The following is a 20,779-nucleotide window of genomic DNA, read 5'->3' on the forward strand; positions in this document are numbered from 1 at the left end:
GGCTTCTGTTGCTGTTACTCTGGGATCTGGGTTTGGTTCAGGTTTGACTTGTTGACTTCCTTGCTCATTTGTTTAGACTTGTAGTGGGGTAGCCTAAGACGACCTTGAACTTATGATCTCCCTAGCCTCCCAACAGCTAGGGTTACAAGCATCAAAGCCTATTTTGGGTGGTGCTGGTACTCAGAGCTTTCTGCATGCCAAGCAGTCACTCTACCAACCAAGCTAAGTCCTCAGCCTTCTGGTACTTTGTTGGGTATGATGGAGGAAAGAAAACAAGGAGCACTGGGAAGTAGCAGGAGTCAAAGGAAAGAGCTGACTCCTGTGCTCCAGGCTCCTGGGCCCTCTGTTATTCAGAGAGCCCCAGCCATATCCCACTTCTGCCCTCTTCTGCACTTACCTGGGAGGCTGGTTCCCAGGAACCTACAAAGGTTATCAGTGAGAGAGCCGGCAGAGCTGCCCATCCAGTGGGAAGAATCATCCTTCCGTCCCACAGTTACAACAGGAACATCCCAGCCCAAATTCCCCACCCACCCACGGACAGAAAACGACAGCGATACACACCTTGTCCCTTGTGGTTGACTTCTTTGGCTGCAATGACTTTGTTTATGACAGTTTGAAGGAAGTCATTCTCCCCTGCCACCCTGGGTGAGAAACGGGATGACATGTTCAGCGGCTTGTGTCGAATGGCGTCGTCCAACGCGAGCCTGGAGGGCATGGGGCAACCAAGACCACAGGAGACAAAGGGGCACAGAGACCCGTGGGTGACAGTAACAGGGGGACACAAAAGAGCATCGCCACCGAGTATGAGAGAGTCGTCATGAGTCAACGAAAGACAAAGGGCAGGATAGGTGACAAGAGAGACAGGGAAAGCATTGATCAGGAAAATGGCGAACCACAGGAGAGAGGTCCGACTGAGGAGGGCGCCCCACTCCCAGGGACCATGTGCACAGGGCTCCACTCCATTACTAATGGACAGTATGAAGGGGCTTCTCTGAAACTAAAGTGGCTGAGAGACCCTGCATTCAATATTGATGGCTGTTTGTGCCACTTGGCAAATGCTGAGCTAGTCAAGGGCAAAGAGAGATGAAGAAGAAGAAAACAAAAACAAGAGCCCTTTTCTTCCCCTGAAATAGCACTCAAACCTAATGACTTAAGAAGCCCTGCCTTTGGTTCCTCACTGTGTTCACAAAGGGTCTCCAGGGACCACATGTGAAGGTAGATCAGTCCTTCAGAGAGCAGAATTCATGGTTCCCATGTCTGGATGCTGAACCCTGGACATCACTCAAAACACAGACTACCAACATCCTTAGGCCCATGAGGCCATGCACGTGAGAGGAGCGAGCACAGGCAACATGCATCAGGAGAAACACTGTGTGGTGCCACCAAGCACCACGGGAAATGGGTGTGAAAGCATACATCAGGTACAGAATGCTTAAAATCAATTCTAGGAGCAAGGACTATGTCATCCATCACTTGAGCCAAGCGACTCAAAGGAGCGCCGTTCTAATTTATTTCCCCAAGTTAAAAAGAGATGAACGAGAGAGCGATAGAGAATACACACTGTTTCCCTCCCTAAAACCAACCCTGTGAGGTGATAAATCCATTTTAATGGAGCAAAAAAACGTTCTCATTAGCATGACATTTCCGAGAGAACGGTTTCCAGGCTTATTTTGCTATTAGAATCATGCCACTTTCCTCTCCTATCCCTGCAGATATTAATCTGTGTAGCCGTCATCCTCTCAGAGTGCGAGACTCACAGATAACACAACAGGTGACCGTGCACTAAGACTGTTTGAAGTGGACTTCCACTGCCGTGGGAAAGCCTGGTGGGCACAGGCAGTGATCTCAAAGGCCAGCTAAAAACCAGGAGTCAAAACCCCAATACCCAAAGCTAATGCTTCGTTTGGGGTTTGGTCTTTGATGCTGTTGTTGTTAATGTTTTGTTTTGTTTACCTTTAGAGGGGACAAATGAGCAATAAGGAAATTCACTTAGTCGGACTGTTGGGCGTTCCTACGTCCTGTGGTCTTGATGAAATCGAAGCCTTAGGAACAATAGGAAGCCCTGTCGTTTTTCAAAGGGACTGAGTAATATACTCTGACAGAAGCATGTTTTGTTTATTACCACTTGGTCAGCCATGTTCCAGGATGGGAATATTTCCTGTGTGTGTTAAGGACACTTCCGGGTTCTATAGAAGGTAGCTATCTATGCTTGCCTGGGATTACCCAGGATAACTGGCTACAGAGATGAAAGGAGCACCTACACCCCTTCTACAAAGGCCATGTTCACTGTCAACCTGTGAGAGCTAGAACTCTGGGAGAGCACAGGGGGGGATTATCTTGACAGCTTTAACTGAGGTGAGAAACGGGCCCACGATGGGTGGCACACTATGGAATACCCTGGCTGAGATCCCAGACTGTATAAAATGGAGAGTGAGCTGAGCACAAACATACAATCCAATGATGGACTGGAGCCTTGAACCGTGAGTCATAAAATGCAAACAAACAAACAAACAACAAAACACCCACCTTGCCCATTAAGTTCCATATGCCAGGATATTTTATCACAGCAAGAGGAAAAGAAACCAAGACACTACCCACTATGGCAACAACCAGCCCTGCATGGCCCTGAACACTCGAAAGAGACAGACGTGATTGAAGAGCTGCGTTTTAATTCGACTCAGCTGTAATTAATATAAAGAGCCACATGGGGCTAGTGGTTAGCAGAGACCAGACAGAAAGATAAACGGAAGCATTTAAGCCACAAGAGACCTCTGCCTCCAATTGCCTGTGCTGAAACACGTGGTACTGGAGCCCAACTTAGTCTACACGATGCTGAGTCGTCTAAAGTCACTCCTCGAAACAAGATGTAAAATCTTCTATAGAATGCCACAGGACAGGGTACTCTCTTAATACACAAAAATGCCACACTTCCACCATCCTAAACAGGTGGTTCTCAAGTCTGCAGGGAGTGGGATGGTCCCTCAGGAAGCATGCATGAGGCAAGAGAAGCCCATACCACGCCTCCCTCTCTCCCACCCACAGGGCCTCCTCCAGACACCCATTATCACAAGCTCCCCATATCCCTCAACCAGCAACTCAAAAGCAATGGTCGCCTACCCACCTGAAATCCACCTTAAGCCTAGAAGTCTTTGCATCAAAACAAAATGGAAAAGAAATGAGGACAGAGGGAGCTGCAGAGTCCCGGAGCAGGTCACTCTAACCCCAACTGCCCATTCTTCTGGGAAGTCAGGCCCCTGGAAGAGGCTGCCTCCCGCAATCAACCTTAAGTAGCCAGTTCTGCCTCCTCCTGGAAACAGGAGTGGCCCCATCAAGAACCGGCCTCACTTCACTCACCGCACCCATGGGTTCTAGCTTCAAATCAGAGACTAATCTCACAAATCGGCCCCAAGTGTTTTGCCCATGTTCCCTCGACCTCGCTAAAGACCTCAGGTCATAAGTGGACAAAGCCTTGTTTTAAAAGAAAAGAAAAGAAAAGAAAAGAAACAGAAAGGAAAAAGGGGAAAAAAGGAAAAGCTAAAACCTGCTCATCTGAGCGAAAAACCAAGACAGAAAAATCAGCAGCCTGATTACAAGCTTTAAGGTGTTATTTCTCCCTTTACAAAAGAATTCATCATTACTTTGTTTGGTTTCTATTTTAAAAAGCAGCAATCTCTTGTGATGAATCTGAAAGTATTGTATTTTGAAAATGTGAATTGCTACGAGAACAAATCGATTATGTAAAGAAACATGCTCAATGTGGAATTGTAATCTTTCTACTGATAAGGTAATTCTGGGAACACAGGGAACATCGGGACCATACACAAACATTATTTCATTGTCCTCTCAGCTCCTGATTCCATGTGCCACAGCAGTGACTACATAGATTCCTCATTATTGTAAAATAAATGAATCCTGACTGGGCTTAACGAATAACCTTAGCAGTAAACTATTAACTGTGGGGTTTTTGTGTTGTAGTTGGTTAAGGGCGGGATTATCTCATACTTACGCCTGGAAGGGGATGAAGTGCTGTTTATCTTCATCATCGACTTTCCCGTTTATTATGTCTGTCACATCCATCACTGGGGAAAGAAATAATAGAAGGGACTGTTTTGGCTTAGGTGCCACCACTATAGAAAGTCAAAAAAAAAAAAAAAACAAAGGAAGCACAGACCATGCCCTACCACAATAGAATCTTCTCACACGGAAGTCTGTTATCCCAAGACGCCTGACGGATTAAGTCATGAACATGCTGGCCCCAGTGGGCAAGGAGCTCAAAGAGATAATTCCACTGAAAAATTTCCTTTGCCTGGTCCAGGGTGTGGATGGAAGTGTCACTCTAGAGATCTGCTGTCCAACACAAAGTCTTATAAGAAGGAACTATTCTGCATCAACGGGCACCTAAGTGTGTATGGGGGGGGGGCTGTTGGAGGGGGGTGTCAAGTGTGATAAGAAATGGCTTTTAGATTCATTTCACACATTTGATTTTATTTTAAACAGCACTCGCAGCAAGCAGTGCTACCTACTCATAATGACATAACACTCTGTGAGAGTTAAGACTGACTCAAGAGATCTGAAGTCACCTCGGAGACAAGCCTCCGCACACACCTGTAAGAGTTTAACTAAATTCCCTCAGCTTCTGGGCATGTCTGTGAGGGACCGTCTAGATAAGACGGCTTTAGGTGGGAAGGCTGGCCATCCTGAACTAAGAGGAGAAATGAGCTAAGCACAAGCATTCATCCCACACTGCCTCACTGTCTTGGCACCTGGCCTCCTCGGTGTCATCCCCGTGCCATCCACAGCATGGTAGGCTGTATTCTCAAGCTAGGAGCCAAAAGAAGCGCCTGCTTCCTTAAGTTGTTCCCGTATCAGGGATGTCCCCATAGCGAAAAGAAAAGTAACTCAGGCACAGTTCAGTAGTGATAAAATCACAAAACGGAACCATTGGCTAAGAGCTGGTGCCTGTGTCAGTGGGACACTGGAGGTTAACCCTCAGTTACCTGTTGGACATTGAGGAAACTGAGGTACACAGACAAGAACAAACAGGCATCCCAAAGCCACGGGTCTAACAGCATCTCACCACCTTGGCCCCCTGCACGTTAGTACCTTGTCTTCACCAGGCTGACCCAGGCTCACCAGCAGTGTCCACACTATCTGTATTAAATGAGAGTCTAGCTCTGGTGGCATTTGGGGCTTTACTCGGGGCAACTTTCTCTCTTCCTAACCACTCTGTGACTTTGCCTATGCCAAGCACAGCTTAAAGACCCAAAAGGGAACTGCAAAGGTTCTCTACCGCGTCCTTTCTCACCCACGCATCTGGCTCAGAGAGTGCCACAGGTCTTTCCTGGTGACTAGTTCCCCTGACTGAAACTAGAGGTAAGGTTCCTTTCTACATAGCCATGCTCAGGTCTGTGGTATGAGTGTGAAGAGTCCCCTCAGGCCCAGGTCTTTGATGCTTAGTCCCCAGCTGGTGGCCATATCTTAATAGAAAATGGAGTCCTGCTGAAGTAAGTGGGTCACTGTGAACAAGCCTTGGGGTTTTAGAGGCCAGTCCCTCTTCCTGTCTGCCCCCTTGCTCTCTGACAATGGAAACAGCATCACCAGCTGCGTCGGATTCCTGCTTACTTGATGTTTCCCCAGTCGAAGGCTGTACCCTTCCTTATTTACATCCCTAGATAGGATATTTGTCACAATAAGAAAACTAACTAGCACTCCCAGAAAGCATAAAAGTCTGCAAAGTGAGAAAGTCTGCGCTCTATCTCTTGCTTCTTAAGGCAGAGCCCAGGAGGCCACAGAGGAAACAATCACACACAGTTCACTATACAGGACTATGGGCCTAAGAACCAACACACGTGTCCTGAGATGCAGGTAAGCACGCCCAGATGACTAGAGCACTGGCTAACGCTGCTGAGAAAGAGGACTGAAAAAGAGCAGGTCTTCACTTGACAGTCCAGGGGCTCACAGCAGGGATCCAGCAATATGGTCACATGCACACATGTGCCTAAGCCCATCTTTTCACAATATACCAGCTCAGAGTCAAAGAACATTGAGTTTCCACAGCAGCCCAGGCCAATAGCCATGCCCAGGACTGCTAAGCTGAACGCATCAGACCATCCACTCAAAATCATATGGGTGGCTTTCCTATTTCCCTGGAGACCCCTCTGCGTGTGTGTGTGTGTGTCACAGATGTCATCTCATCAGCTAATTGTAGCATTTCCAGTATCTGCCACCCTTGCTAAGTGTCCTAGTCTTGCCCCAGAACACACCTAGGCTTATCAAGAATTTGCAGGGACACACATGGCAAAGAAGCAAGGCAGGGGCTAAGAGCACACACACATGTGGAAAACAGCCTTTGTCCAGCTTACTACTAACTAATGACCACACCTCCAGGTCCACCCATCCTTAGCCTCAGGAGAAAGTATCAAAAGCACAAGAGTTTCCTCAGAGCTCATCCATGCCAAGCTCTGTGCCCAGGAAGCATTCGCTATAGTCCGGATGCCGTAAGGCACTTTCTCAGTAGTATTTCTGTGGCTGCGATTAAATACCCTGACAAAAAGCAACCAAGAGGAGAAAGGGTTTACTTGACTTACAATTCCAGGTTCCAATCCATGATAGCTTAGAAGTCTGAGTGGAAGGAGCTATAAACATTGAGTCACATCATATCCACAGTGCAGTGCAATGACAAAACCAAAAAGGCCTGCAGGCCTGATGACTTGCTTGCTTGCTCTCTTGCTTGCTTCTGTTATAGAGTTAATGAACCCCTGCCTAAGGATTGGTGCTACCCACAGTGGGCTGGGTGTTCCCTTATCAATTAAAAACCAAATCTATCCCTGCTAGACATGCCCACAGTTCTCTGTCACAGGTCTCATCTCAGGTTAATTTCTCCTAGATAATTCTTCCAAGGTAATTCTAGGTTATATCAAGTTGACAATTAAAGCTATCCATCAGATACCTATTGCCAAAACAAGAAATGAAACTGCCAACCCCAAGTCTCTACATCCTGCCAGCCTGGGGCCTCTACCTGGGAAGAAGGGTGTACTGTGATATGGACAAGGAAAGAAGCCATTATCCAAAATGTCCACTCAGGTTACAATCAACAGGATCATGTATAAGGGTGAGGGTATGGTGGACCCAGGAACAATGACACAGCAGGGGGCAGGGATTCAAAGAGAAACAGAAAGGGGGGAGGGGAATATAGCACAAAGGAAGCAGGAAACAAGATAGAGAAGCAGGCTTCAAGGGAGAGGGAGAAAGAAGGACCTACAGCTACAGCCACTGATGACATGACACGTCCATGCAAGTCACTCACATCATTGGGCACAAAACAGGAGACATGGAGGACCACACCTACTCTCTCATTCAGCAACCTCAACAGAGGGACTTCCCTATGTGCAGTCAGAGCACCCACCACACCCTGAGCCCCAATGTAAAGGACTGCTAATCTGAGTGCACAGTACCTGTAGACTGTAGACCCCAAAGCCCTAACTCCTGAACAATACCTTGCAAACTGAAGTATCCACAATGTGATGCTAAGTGTCTTAGTATGTAAAGAGCACACATACAAAATAAGAGCACACCACTCCCACCCTACAAATAGTGAAGCTGGTAAAAGAAGAAAGCCAGGGACCCAACAAAACAGCCTCACACTGATTAGTGCTTTGCTGCTTTCGGTCTTATGTATTTCTGTCAAACTGAACACTGAACCCGGGCTGCACCGCGGGCAATGGCACCACCTAGGATGGACTTCCCTGGCCAGGTAATTCCCATAAAAGCAGGGAGAAGTTAGAAACAAGGCACACCAAAAATAAAGTCGATGTGCTACCCTGGCTCTGTCAAATTATGGATGATTTATTTAATTATCTTTCTTTTTTCATAAAGTGTCCATGATTTTCCCACCACTGCCAATCACTTTCACATATCAAATGTTCTAACAGAAGGGATCATGACATATTATTTTCAATAAAAGACTAAAACCTGTAGGCTTAAAGGTGCATGAATGCCTTTCTCATTTTAAAATTTTAGCTCTGTTGACACAGACGAGCAGAGATTGTTCTGGAAAACGCCTCAAAATTAAATCTTTGCATGTGGACATAGGCACTGCATACGAATGGGCAGAATCCCATTACCAAAAAGTCGGTCTTCCTTCTCAAGTATGAGGAGGGGGCTGCCTAAGAGGAATGCGAACCTGTGGCTGGGAGGTACTCTGTGGGCATCCCAAGTCTGGGCCAGGAAGGGAGAACATGGCCAATGTATGCTCAATACCAACGCATGAGGAAGGGGACTGGGGAAGGTTGGAGCACTGCCATATGCCAATAAAAAATGTAAGAGGCTCATAGAAACTAAACTACCCACCAAAAGACATGCAGGGGCTAGACCTAGGCCCCTTACACATTTGTAGCAGATGTAGCTTAGTCTTCATGAGGGTCTACTAATTATTAAAATGGAGGCTGTCTCAGACTCTGTGGCCTGGCACTGCATCCCCTTCCCTTAGCTGGACTGCCTGGTCAGGCCTCAGTGGAAGAAAATGTGCTAATTCCTGCTGTGACTTGATATCCCAGGAAGTGGGTAATACCCAAGGCAGGAGGAGGGGTGGGGGTGGAAGGAGCAGGTAAGGGGATAACCAGGGGAGGGATGTGTGAGGGTGGGACTGAAAAGAAAGAAGGAAGGGAGAGGGCTGTGAATAGGATGTAAAGTGAATGAATAATTAATTAATTAATTAATTAAAGAAAAAAGTCTACACTATAAAAGCACAAGATAAACTATTCATCCTCAGTCTCGGGGCAGAAAGTAAAATGAACTGTAATTAGATACTCCAGATATCAGGTCAGAAAGCTGGTCCTCAGGCGACTGCAGAGACCAGAGTGTGGTGCCAGGAGGCAGTAGGGAGGAGCCTGCACTAGGCCTGAGTCAGTGGGGAATTTCTGTGAAAGCAGCAGAGATCTCTCTCTCTCTCTCTGAGGCCATGAGAATGAACCTGTCATGGTCCAACTACCTAAGACCAGAGGCCTCCCAGGGCCTTTGCAGCAACTCATGTGGGAACTGAGAAGTACTGTAGCATCCAGGGTCCCACCAGCCAATCACACAGCAGGAAGGAAGAGGCTCATCTCTCAAGAATTCAGGCAGCAACAGAACAGAGAGGCTAGAGTTTCTCTCCTGGTGATTGGTATCCAGCAGTACTAAGCCTGCAGAGTACCAGGGAGAGGAGACAGGAGACAAAAGGAACAAAGGTCAGTCCAAATGGGTAACCAAGGATTCAAGTGACCATCAGAGTGACCAAAGATGAGATTTAGCCGGAGAGGGACAACAATGTCCTCACAGCCAGAGATCTAAGTACAAGGGATAGACAGTGGCCCAAATGTCCTCTCGCTTCACACATGGCACCTCCAAGGTCAGAGAACTACCAGATCTGCTGTCCCCAATCTGACTCCTGAGATGTCAGTTAACACCATACTACACCAACCAAAGAAAAAAAGAATGATACGGGCACGAAAAGGCTACCACAGCATCAGCAGGTACCATGACCACCAATCTGTCCACACTTCATCACACAGGACTTCCCAGAACATCATCACAACCAAACCAGGAAAAGCTGGGCAAAATCCCCATTTTAATCTACAGAGGGAGAGACTGTCCACCTCCGGCTAGACCTCATCTTTCCTTTCACAAATCTAACAATGCTGTCACAAGGAACATATCAGCAGGATCTCTGCAGTGATCTAATAACTAGAGAACCTGCAGTCCCCAGGCCTGAAGAAGGAACTTACATTATCATGTCACAGATCTCTCTGATGGCTTCAGAAAAGAATAAAACACCCAAGATAAAAAAGGAAAAAGAAAAAAAAAATAGTATTTCCCTAAAACTGCCATGCAGGTGGGAGCATGAAAAGGAAAGTTCTAATCCACTGAAGCATCCTGAGTGTCTCAGCTGGACATGCTAAGGATGTGAGAGGTTTGGGGAAACGGGAGGAAGTTACACTGTGTGCTCAACTCTCGGGGATGGAAATGCCAAGTTTACCCAGGGTACCTGACAGACCAAGCCAACCCTCAACATCTCACCTCACCATGGATAATAATGACATAGGGACAGCCCACTGGGGAGCCTAACGCTGCAACAGAATTCTCCAGGTTTGTGACTGTGAAAGGGACACATACCATTATTATAAGTTTGTCAAAACCCATAGAACGAGGCCAGGAGGATGACTCAATAGGCGAAGTTGCCTGACACAAGCATGAGGACCTGACTGTGACCTCAGCCCCCAAGGAAAAGTCTGGAATGGTGGTGTGTGACTGTAACAGGGCTCTGGGGTGGAAAGGAAGACAAGACGACTCCTGGGGCTCAATTGATAGATCAATGAGAGCCAGGTTCAGTGGGAGACTTTCTCGCAAAAAGGTGTCAGACAAACAAGTGATTGAGGAAGACCCCTACCTTGGACCTCTGACTTCCATATCACACAACACACACACACACACACACACACACACACACACCCTGACAGAATACACAATGCCAACAGCAAATGTTCCTTCCTATAAACCATGGACTCTAGGAGAAGTCACAGTTTTCGTTGAAGGCCTGTCATAAAAGCAACATTCACTGCTGCTACAGAGGAGGAGGAAGCTGGCGCAGGGTAAAGTGTATGGGAACTGTTTACTTTCAGTCTAATTCTTCCAAAGCCTATAATGTGTCTGAAAATAACAGTCTATTTAATTGAGTAAAAATTAAGTGCTGACTTTCTGGTAGCCAAGAAAAATAAATAAATAAATAAAACTGTCACTGATCACCTGATCATACAAGAAATAACAGCTAGGTATCAAGAGTCAAAATTCTCCTCATATACTACACTGTCAGCTTGAAACAGCCTAGAATCAACTGAAAATGGTGCTTTCGTTGAGAGTTTTCTTTATCGGGTTGCTCTGAGGATATGTCTATGTGGGCGTCTTGATTCATAATAGAAGTAGGAGAGCCCAGCCCACTCTGGGTGTTACCATTCCCTAGGCAGGTGGTCCTGAATCATAGAAGGAAGGTAGCTGAGCATAGCCATGAACAAGCGAGAGGGTGAGACAGCAAGCAAGTCCTCTACAGTTCCTCTCATGAGTTCCTGCCTAGACTCCCCACAAGGAAGAATTGTGACCTGGAAGTGTAAGTCAAATAAACTCTCTCCTCTCTAAGTTGTTCTTGATCATAGTGTTTTATGACAGCAATAGGATAGAACTAGAACAATGTGATGCTTGAAGATCGGGGAGAATAAGTGTCAGAGAAGTCTGGTGAAAGAATTGCCCTGCAACAATAAGAAAGAAAACTGCTTCCCAACATTATGAAGAACATGCCTGACATTGAAAGATTTTATCTCTAGTGGGGACACTTATTGTTTCTTGACACAGATAACCAGGATCTTACTTTCTTGTACAGCCACCACCACCAAGTAGAGATGTGGACATCAGCAAGCTCATGAACTAGCTATATTGTGCCCTCGTTTAGCGCCTCATCTTAGAGCCAGACTGTGCCTGTCCACCACTCAAGCATGGAGTCTGGCAAACCCTGAGTGCTGGCTTCTCCACAGTGTGGGGAAGTGATTCACTGTCTCTCTCAGTAAAACCTGGAATCTGCTTTCAAACCAGATGAACCTGAAGCATCATAGATACAGCAGGTGGACTCCAAACTGTATGAAAAAGAACTAAGACATTGTTTTCCCCCCAAGCAGTTAAGGGCATAAATCAAAATGGCCCACTGTCTTTTCTCAAAGCGGATGGTCTGAAACTAGCAAGGAAAAACAGGGATGGGAGTATTTACCAGCCACGCCGAAAGGTCGCCGCAGCCCCGAAGTCAGCTTCCTCGTGTTGCTGTCCCTCAGCTCCATGCGACCGACTCGGACAATCTGGCAGACGAAACTAATTTTCTCCCTTTTCAAGTCTTTGCTCCCCAGATCCTAAAAATATTAATTTTCATACATCATTGTGGGGAACTATGATTCAACACAAGTTCAATTGAAAAGGACATAAAAATGGACTGAGAGTCTGTTCTCAGACCAGCTTAGAGTATTTTAAAGTTACTTACATGATAGGAAGGAATAAAGTAACAGCAGACACTGAGCTAAGCGACCTGGACACAAGCTCAAGCGACAGAAAGGAATCTCTCTCCTAGCTGTACCAAGTCAAGAGCAAGCTCAGAAATTTCCACAACAGGCTCAGGGATTCCGGGATTAGCCAGTGTCCCAGGTGGCACCACCACCACCCCATAGGAACCATTCAGTGCTAAGAAGTCCCCAAAACAGCCATCAGAGCAGGACTCAATGACACTCGACATGTACAGCCATGGGTGCACTCACCGTAAACACAGCTCGCAAGTTATGTAACCGATCAATGTCTTTTGGTAATCCTGAACTTGACCAGCGGACCAGATAGTTCTCACTTGAAAAAAAAAAAAAAACAAAAAAACAAAAAACAGGATCAAATTAAACTCCCAAACATAGACGGGTACTCAATGTATCCCATAAGACTTCATAATTAACAATTTGAAGGCCCACTCTGCACTTGACCCCTGAGCTTACAGAGCCTGAGCAAGGCCAAGGCCACAGATAGACTCTTGGCGGGGCAGGTAGGGTATGACCAACCACTTCCCTTTCTACACTGTGGGTTAACCCGTGTAACAGAAGTATTTGCAAATGACATTTCAATATTTATAATGTGAAAAGCCTCTCTGTATGTTTAGAATGACAACAATACAGAGCTGTGTATTGAATTGGGAACAATGTATATTTAATTCAGAGCCTTCGGAAAAAGCCGAGCAAGCCGTAAAATACAAATTGTACCTCCATCAAAAAGAAAGAAAGCACTTATCAGAAATGAGAGTGAAAATCACCTATGTGGTCTGTTTCCTGCAAACACTACATTTTCAAATTTTGATACTTCAAGTGAAAATACAGGAGCGTTTGATATATAGATATGCACACACTTCACACAGTCTAATCACAATTTTTTTTTAAAAATCAGGATAAAGAGAAAGTTATATTAAAGACCGATGGGTTTCCAACAGTTTTGTTCAACAGATGTTTATTATGACTCTTCATATGACAAGAGAAAATACTTGGCACACAAAACTAGCCAAACAGTTTAGAGAGACAGCAAAAAGTCGAAAGCCACAGATGGCATTCCTAGACAAAGCGTTTGCAAAAACTAAAGGTGAGGCTTGTGGGCTGAGTTTGTTTGCTTTCTATGGCTGGGATGAATGGCAAGACCAGAAGAGCCATGGGGAACAACGTGTTCACCTCCCTGTATAGCCTACAGTCCTGCCTGAAGAGAAGTCAGGGCTGGAGCTCAGAACAGGAACTCAGAGGTAGGCACTGACGCAGAGGCCATGGAGGAACGTCGCTTACTAGCTTGTTCTTCTTGGCTTGCCCAGTTTGTTTTTTAAGTAACCCAGGGTCATCTTCCCACAGTAGGCTGGACCCTACCATAGCAGTCATTAATCAAGAAAATGCTCCCACAGACTTGCCTCTAATAGAATTATGGGAGAGGGATGTTTCTCAATTAAAGATTCCTCTTCCCAGATCACTCCAGCTTGGTTCAAGTTGACAAACAAACTAACCAGTCCATTTCCTTCCGCTGAGAGCAGCTCCCACAAGCAGGACCTCACCATGTTGGGTCTCATCTTCCGACTGTAGGTCAGAATAAACCCTCCCCAATGCAGATTCTTCTAGTCAGGTATTTTGATCACAGCAATGAGAAAAGCAATTGATAAAATACCCGCAATGGGGAAGTCACCTACCTAATGAATTTGGACTCCATGGGGTCATAAAGAGACATGAGAACTTCAGCATCTTCTCCTATTTTACAAACCACATTTTTGAGGTTAACAAACAAGGCCAGAGATGGGGTGGCTGCAAACTTGGCTTGTCTGTTGATATCCATGTTTTGCTTTTGAGACTGAACAGAAAGGTAGAAAGTCAATGTGAGCAACCTGGACTATAACCAAGGCTCTTTTATTTCCCCTGTAGAACAGTGAAAAGGCACTACCAACTGCCACATCTCATGCCACTCATACAGTCACTGTGTCCCCACTGCATGCTCTCAGACAACACACTGCCTATGCAGCCACAGCTAATGATTAGTGTTTGCAAGAGCATGGGCCTTCCGAGTGTCTATCAACAACTGGAATGACGGTTGCTGGACTGGTAGCTAGCTTTAATTTGGGGTTCTGAATGAATGATGCCTCCAAGAACTCTGTGTCTCACTCTGCACTATGTTCCCAGTCCCTGGAATATGGCAGACGCCTGGCCAATATTTGCTGAATTAATAGCTTATGTTGACTTTACCCCACTCCTTGTCTGAAACACGCTGGACACTTGCTTTTTGAATGTTCTTTTTAGTGTCAATTCTGGACTTCCTTAACATTTTCTAATATTCAACATGGTTGGTGAGAAATACAAGGAGGGGTGCCCCCTCCCTGAACCCCCACACACCCCACCCCCTGCCCCATGTCCACCTGCTGTGCAAAGTGGCAAAGCGCACACTGAGGAATGGAACCTACTTTCTCCTCTTGCAGTCTCTCCTCCACTTGTTTAGAAGCAACTTCGTGTGCTCTGAAGAGACTGATGGTGCTCGTTAGTTCCGGGTCCAAAATGTTCCCATCTTCATCCCTCACCACCAGGTCCAAATCAAGAATTCTAGAATACCAAGAATCCAGAGCATGGAGAGCATGAACCAAGGGAGGGGGTCCCCTAGCACAGTGTCAGGCCCAGCCACTGAGCAGATGAAATGCCTCAGAAACTGGGACCCATCCACAGATATCAGAGAATGTCATTCTGTGGCATGGCTTTCTGTAACTCAAAATATGTCACACTGGGAGAAAGAAAATGACTCAGTGTTATCTATATTTCAATAAAGCCTTCACCTTCCAATATATCTTCAAAGTCCAGGTGAAGTATGCATGACTAATAACTGTGGAAGATGCGGGTCATTAGAGCCCACTCTGCATCCTGACATGCATACTACCCATGGGTACATGATGGCAGAAAGCCTCCGAAGGATCGAGGTCTATGTAAAACTTTCACTAACAGGACAAAGCCTCTCAAATCTGACCAACTCATCCCAACCCTGATCCTGTTCTCAGAGTCAAGACCAATACCGTGGGTCAGCATTTCATGAATGATGTCAGTGATGTATGGGTGGGATCAGCTCTGATGTGGGCGTGGTCAATGAATTGTAGGTGGTGTGGGTGAGCTCCTGGAGGCCCAGCCTAAAGGCCTGACAAGCTATACCTGGTGAGGCCACCTTGAGGAAGATATGTATCAGGCCCTTTGCCAGCCTACCATGAGTATCATGTGATGTCATTGTCACCTCAGTCCAGATAGAAAATCTGGTCAGACCCACTTCACAAAACAGGAAACCGAAGCTCAGTGAGGCCAGTTATGTAGTTCGGATAAAAGATAGAAAGAGGATGGGGTGGCAATATTCTCACCACAACATCATCACCATATGAGGTAGCCTGTCAGTCACAGCAACCAATCTACATGGGTCTCTGCAATCAATACACAGTTGGTTCTGTTGTGGAGTGTTGGCTTCACCATAACAAGGTTAGAGACTAGTCCCAGGAGATGGCAAAGGGTCTAAAGAAGGGGATGGCCACCTCCCTGTGAAATCAGAGTGTGTGCGTGTGCGTGTGTGTCTGTCTGTCTGTCTGTATCTATGTGTGTGTGTGGATGTACAAGCAGGTTTCTATGGATAGGTATGGCTGTGGACCTGTCTGGTGAATCTGAGTAAAGGTGTATGCATGTTTGTCTCTGTGTTTTACACAGCCATCTTTGTAGAGAAACAGTCCGTGACCTTTACCATATTTCCCACAGTTCCCTAGACACTCCACAACCCCACCCGACTCAGGTAAAAGCAAGAATACATATATGATAATGATGAGAGCAACAAACTGCTCCCTGAGAGACGAGACCATCCCAAAACCAAACACCCTATGCTTTTCTTTAGTGTTATTATTATTCTTATTTCACTCTCTGAAGTGGGGAGGGGTGGGGATAAGCAGAGAGCAAGGGGCTTTAGAGGAATCCTGGCCTGCAGTCCTCAGGCAAACTTGTCTTAATAAGGTTGTATTTCCTATCAAAGCAGTAAATTACATTTGGAAACACTTTCTGTCTTAACAGGATTGTTCCACGGCGTAACGTACTTAGGCTGTTTCCTGCAGCCAGATTAAGCAGGTGGTCTCTGAACCTAACTTCGAAAACAGGCTTCTCCAATACAAAATGAAATCAGAGTTCCAAAGGTTTGCTTTTGTAAGCACACAGTCTTGAAATAGGCTTCATCGAAGCAGTATCTAATGCCCTATATCTGGAATCTCTGGCCTTGGAGGCATACAATCAATCAATTAATCAATAAATAAATAAATGCCTTCGCTCCTCACATTTTAGCCCAATGCCGCCACCATATGATGTAGCCTGTCAGTCACAGCAACCAGTCTACATTTGGTCTCTGCAACCAATACCTAGCTGGTTCTGTGCAGGTGTTAGTCTCACCACAACAAGATTAAAGACTAGTCTCAGGGGATGGATGCCACCCCAGGAAATCAGTGTGTGCCTGGGTCAGTAGCTTTTGACAGCAGGAAGTCTTGTAATGAAGCTGTGTCTAATACTCTATACCTGGAGTCTCTGGCCTTGGAGGTAAAAATAAAAGTCACACCTAATGTGATGTCAGGAAACTTTCAGACATTAAAAGGGGGAATTATCAGAAAACAAAATTATGCAATAATTCAGTTATTCACAAAGGCCCAAGATTCCGAGTTGATGGGCAGGAGGCAGCCCCTGTTCTCACCTCCACATCCTCAGGTGTAAAAATGGGGAAGGGTGCAGACTACACCTTAAGTTTTCCACCACCCAAACAGCAGTCTGACTGAGCTCTTAACCTAGCACCAGGGCTAGTGAGATGGCTCAGTGGGTAAGAGCACCCGACTGCTCTTCCGAAGGTCAGGAGTTCAAATCCCAGCAACCACATGGTGGCTCACAACCATCCGTAACAAGATCTGACTCCCTCTTCTGGAGTGTCTGAAGACAGCTACAGTGTACTTACATATAATAAATAAATAAATCTTTAAAAAAAAAAAAGAAAAAAAACCTAGCACCAGACAGCAGAACTCGGAACCCAAGGGGTAGGTCCCCGGATTCAGTATAGTGAAACCTGCCCAGGTGTCTCTGAGGTTACAGGGCCTGAGGAAAATGCAGGACTAGGTCATCTTTAAGGCTTCTTGCAGCGTAACATGTGAATAAGCAAATGGGTACCAGATGGGAGAGGCCATAACTTCATCCTAACTACTAATATAGCAGAGATAGAACCAAGACAGTCACATTCCTAGCAGCTAATATTAGAGCGTGCTATTTTCAGGAGTGAGCCATCTTTAAGACACTCAACTTCAACCAGGGTGGATGTCTCCCATAAATGGAAACATCTCCAAAAGACAACGTATACTTCATCTCAATTGCAAGTTAAGAGGATTGTGCCTCTGTCTGTTAGATCAAGCATGTCAACTCTAGGGACAAGTTTCATGGTGACTGGTCTAGTCTGACAGACCAAGGGACTCACAGGAAATAATCTAGAGAGTAGAAAGTAGAAATTATAAATAGGATATCATAACGGGGGTGGGACAAAACAGCAAAAATGAGGGGCTACACCAATCCAGCTTCACAACTCCCCCACTTACACAGCGCAGACTACAGGTTTCAAGGGGGACAGGATAAACCGGATTAGAATGCAAGCCACTTCGTTATTTTGGTATTACAAGTTTGGCTTTGTGATAAAATGTAAATGAACCATCCTCCAGGCCTAGGGTTGTGCTATTACCGTGGAAAACTTAAGCATGAAATCACCATTTGCACAAACAAACCTGTTTCCATAATCGATTTTGGCTGTGACCTTCTTCTTCAGCTCTTTGAGCTCATCCTGGGGCAAAGTTCCAGAAAGGATCTGCGACCGCCATTCAATAAGGTCATAGATCATGTGTCGAACACTCCGAAACATCTCTCTATTATCTTGCTACATAGGAGGGAAAGGAAAACTGTAAGGGCTCTGATTAAAAAAAAAAAGAAACAAACAAACAAAAACAAAAAAACAGCACAGTGGAGATTATATCAAATGGATAGTTCTTCAAATTAAAATAAAATATGCTCTACTTCCTGGGATCCAGTGACTGTCAAAGAAGAGCAGATTTACACATCACACAGAGCACATTGGATAGGATTTGGTTCCTATGAGACCCTGAAAGAACAAGAAGTAAGACACGTCCTCATCACTGAGCACAGCAAGAACAGAACCATGAGCCTCAGCCTGGCCTGGAACTGGAAGCAGCATCCTGTGCACGACCAATGCATGAAGGCAGCCAGACAGCTGAGGATCGTTTCTAACACAGAACTATAAACTCACCTAAAACATTAGGAGATTCCCTCTTCAAACTTCATTGCTCCATCGTGGAGCCTGACTGAGCTTTATCGTTAGCAAAGACTGTCATGTCACCATGTCAGATATTGGCTATGCCTGGAAGCACTGACTGTTGTACTCTTCCCATGACAGTTCTGCCCCACTGCTCACCTGGAGATGTCTGGGCCCCAAGACCATGCTGCCAGCTGACAGATAAGCCATCTTGTACCAGCCTTCCCTGGTACACTGTGACCCTCACAATATACAGCAACAGAAAATGTCTATCCATGGATACTCTTTTTGCTTCTACATCAAAAGTAAACTGCAAGATAAGATCCCAAACTGACCCTTCTCACCTTTTGTGTATTGGGTTTGTGGTACAAGAACCCCCACAGGTTTGCACTTGTTGATGTAGCTCATCAAGAAGACTAAGGTTGTCTACAATGTTCAGCTTCTGAACATCCAAGTGGGAGTTAATTAATAATATTTAAGCACGATCAATGTTCAAAAATTAAAATGTAGAATTGCTGTTTTTAAAAAGGAGCTCTGGTCTATGTTATCTGAGATACTCCCTCCTCACTAGCTCCTATTTTGAAAACCATTTGAAACCCCTCTTTAGAAAAGTTTTTAAAACAGCCCTACCACCTACCCAACACACAGCACTCTGACAAGTTATATTATACTGTGTGTGTGTGTGTGTGTGTGTGTGTGTGTGTGTGTGTGTGTGTGGGAGAGGGTGGTTACAGCAGAGGCTAGCAGAGGGCATCTGATCTCCTGGAGTTGGAGTTAGAAACTGCCAGATACAAGTGCTGGCAATCAAACTCCGGTCCTCTAGAAAGAGCCAGCAAGTGATCTTACCTGCGGAGCCACCTCTCCAGGCTGTTTTTACATTACCCTCGTTCTATTCCTGCCTTTCTTTCTCCTTCTTCCCCTTATTTTTATTTGTTGCTGTTGTTTTGAGACAGAGTGTCATGTAGACTAGGCTAGCCTCACCCTTAAACTGTTCTTCTAGTTACTCAACAAGTATTTTTTGAGACCGAACACTGTGCCAAGAACTGCAGTGGTGCGGGATATTTGATCACATTGTGACCCTCAAGACTATGAATTTGATACACCTGGTTATGGTGTAGCTCAGCCCTAACAGACTCCTTTAACCCCAGAGCTAAATAAAGTCAAGTCTAGGTCAAGAGGCAGAGCAAGAGACCAGCTGACAGGGAGTGAGCATAAGTAAACAGGAGGGACTTTGTGTTGGAAGGAACGTGTTTAAGGGCATGAAGAAAGAAAAGAAGCCTTTTCCTTCTGGGATGTTTGAGGAGTAGGAAGGTCAGCTGGGCACTTTCTCTGCCTCTCTCAGAGAGCAGGCTTTTACCACCGTGTTTGGCTGGCTCCTGAGTCTTCACTGGTAAAAAGGAATGGTTGGGAGTTTGTTGTTTAAAAACAACACTGCAGAGAGTAGATAGAACACAGCAGAAACTCTCACTCTCCCTGCCTCGGATTTCCCAGTGCCCATCACCACGCCAAGCTCCTCATTTTGATTTCTCAAATGAAAGCTAAAGAGGTCCAAACTAAGAATTTATTGCAAAACATGGTGTTTTTCATCTTACTAATCCACCTTGCTGTTCTCTCACATATAAAAGACATACCTGTTTTGTAGACAGGTCTACAACAGGTGATTGCATCTAAAACAATGCATCTCTATACTAAGAAGGGCCTTTGACTTGCCATTGTACAGATCTAACAACATAAACCCATCAGAGGTGAATGTGCCATTTGGAGAAGGAACCAGATGATAATGGTTAAGGATGCCGAACAACAGGGAAACTGACAGTGTCCACTCACTGATCGGTCCATGGCAACTCCTGTTTGTTGTGTTATCATATTTTTGTTTAAAAATTGCTAAGTTGAACATGAAATACCGACTATGAAATTGCTCAGATTTACACAAAACATTCATGGCTAACTTCATGCTTTTAGGTTTATGAGGACGTTTGATGAACAATTACCGCAAGTGCTTATTACTGTGCATTTATAGGAAGCCACTGTATAATCAAAAACAAGCCTGCCCAGCGAACAGCTGTGGAGACTTTAGGAAGTTTTCTATGTTCCTGAGAAATTAACGCACTGACTTCCTTCCAGAGCCCTTGCTCAGTGATAATAACATTAGCATATGAGAAATCAACACGATGAATAGAAATACAGGCTTAACAAAAGGTAATCTTCTGCAAATATGGATTTATGTGCAAAGAAATGCCCCGAGGGAGAAGGAAATGGAAGATGTCAGAGCTCCGACATCTCTGCATTAATAAGAACTGGACAACTGCGCACAGAGCCAGAATGTGAAGTAATCCCTGCCCACCTCGGACACAAAACATCA

The 20,779-nt window shown here is 45.4% G+C and overlaps 1 protein-coding gene across 2 annotated transcripts in view; it reads right to left on the minus strand.

The window, feature by feature from the left end:
* The window catches only part of Dock1 (dedicator of cytokinesis 1), a 502,179-nt gene that overhangs the window by 415,660 nt on the left and 65,740 nt on the right, over window positions 1–20,779 (minus strand). The window contains exons 6-12 of one of the 2 annotated variants that reach the window (XM_021168435.3): window positions 17,876–18,024; window positions 14,525–14,660; window positions 13,763–13,920; window positions 12,324–12,405; window positions 11,789–11,924; window positions 4,007–4,079; window positions 562–641 (exon numbers count right to left, since the gene is read on the minus strand). In XM_021168435.3, the coding sequence (XP_021024094.1) occupies window positions 562–641; window positions 4,007–4,079; window positions 11,789–11,924; window positions 12,324–12,405; window positions 13,763–13,920; window positions 14,525–14,660; window positions 17,876–18,024 (814 nt within the window). Of the gene's footprint in view, window positions 1–561; window positions 705–4,006; window positions 4,080–11,788; window positions 11,925–12,323; window positions 12,406–13,762; window positions 13,921–14,524; window positions 14,661–17,875; window positions 18,025–20,779 lie in introns of both variants that reach the window. The other variant, XM_085841214.1, reaches the window with a different exon arrangement.

Source organism: Mus caroli, unplaced genomic scaffold (assembly GCF_978045245.1).
Source record: "Mus caroli unplaced genomic scaffold, Mus_caroli_1 scaffold_8, whole genome shotgun sequence".
NCBI classification, from domain to species: Eukaryota; Metazoa; Chordata; class Mammalia; order Rodentia; family Muridae; genus Mus; species Mus caroli.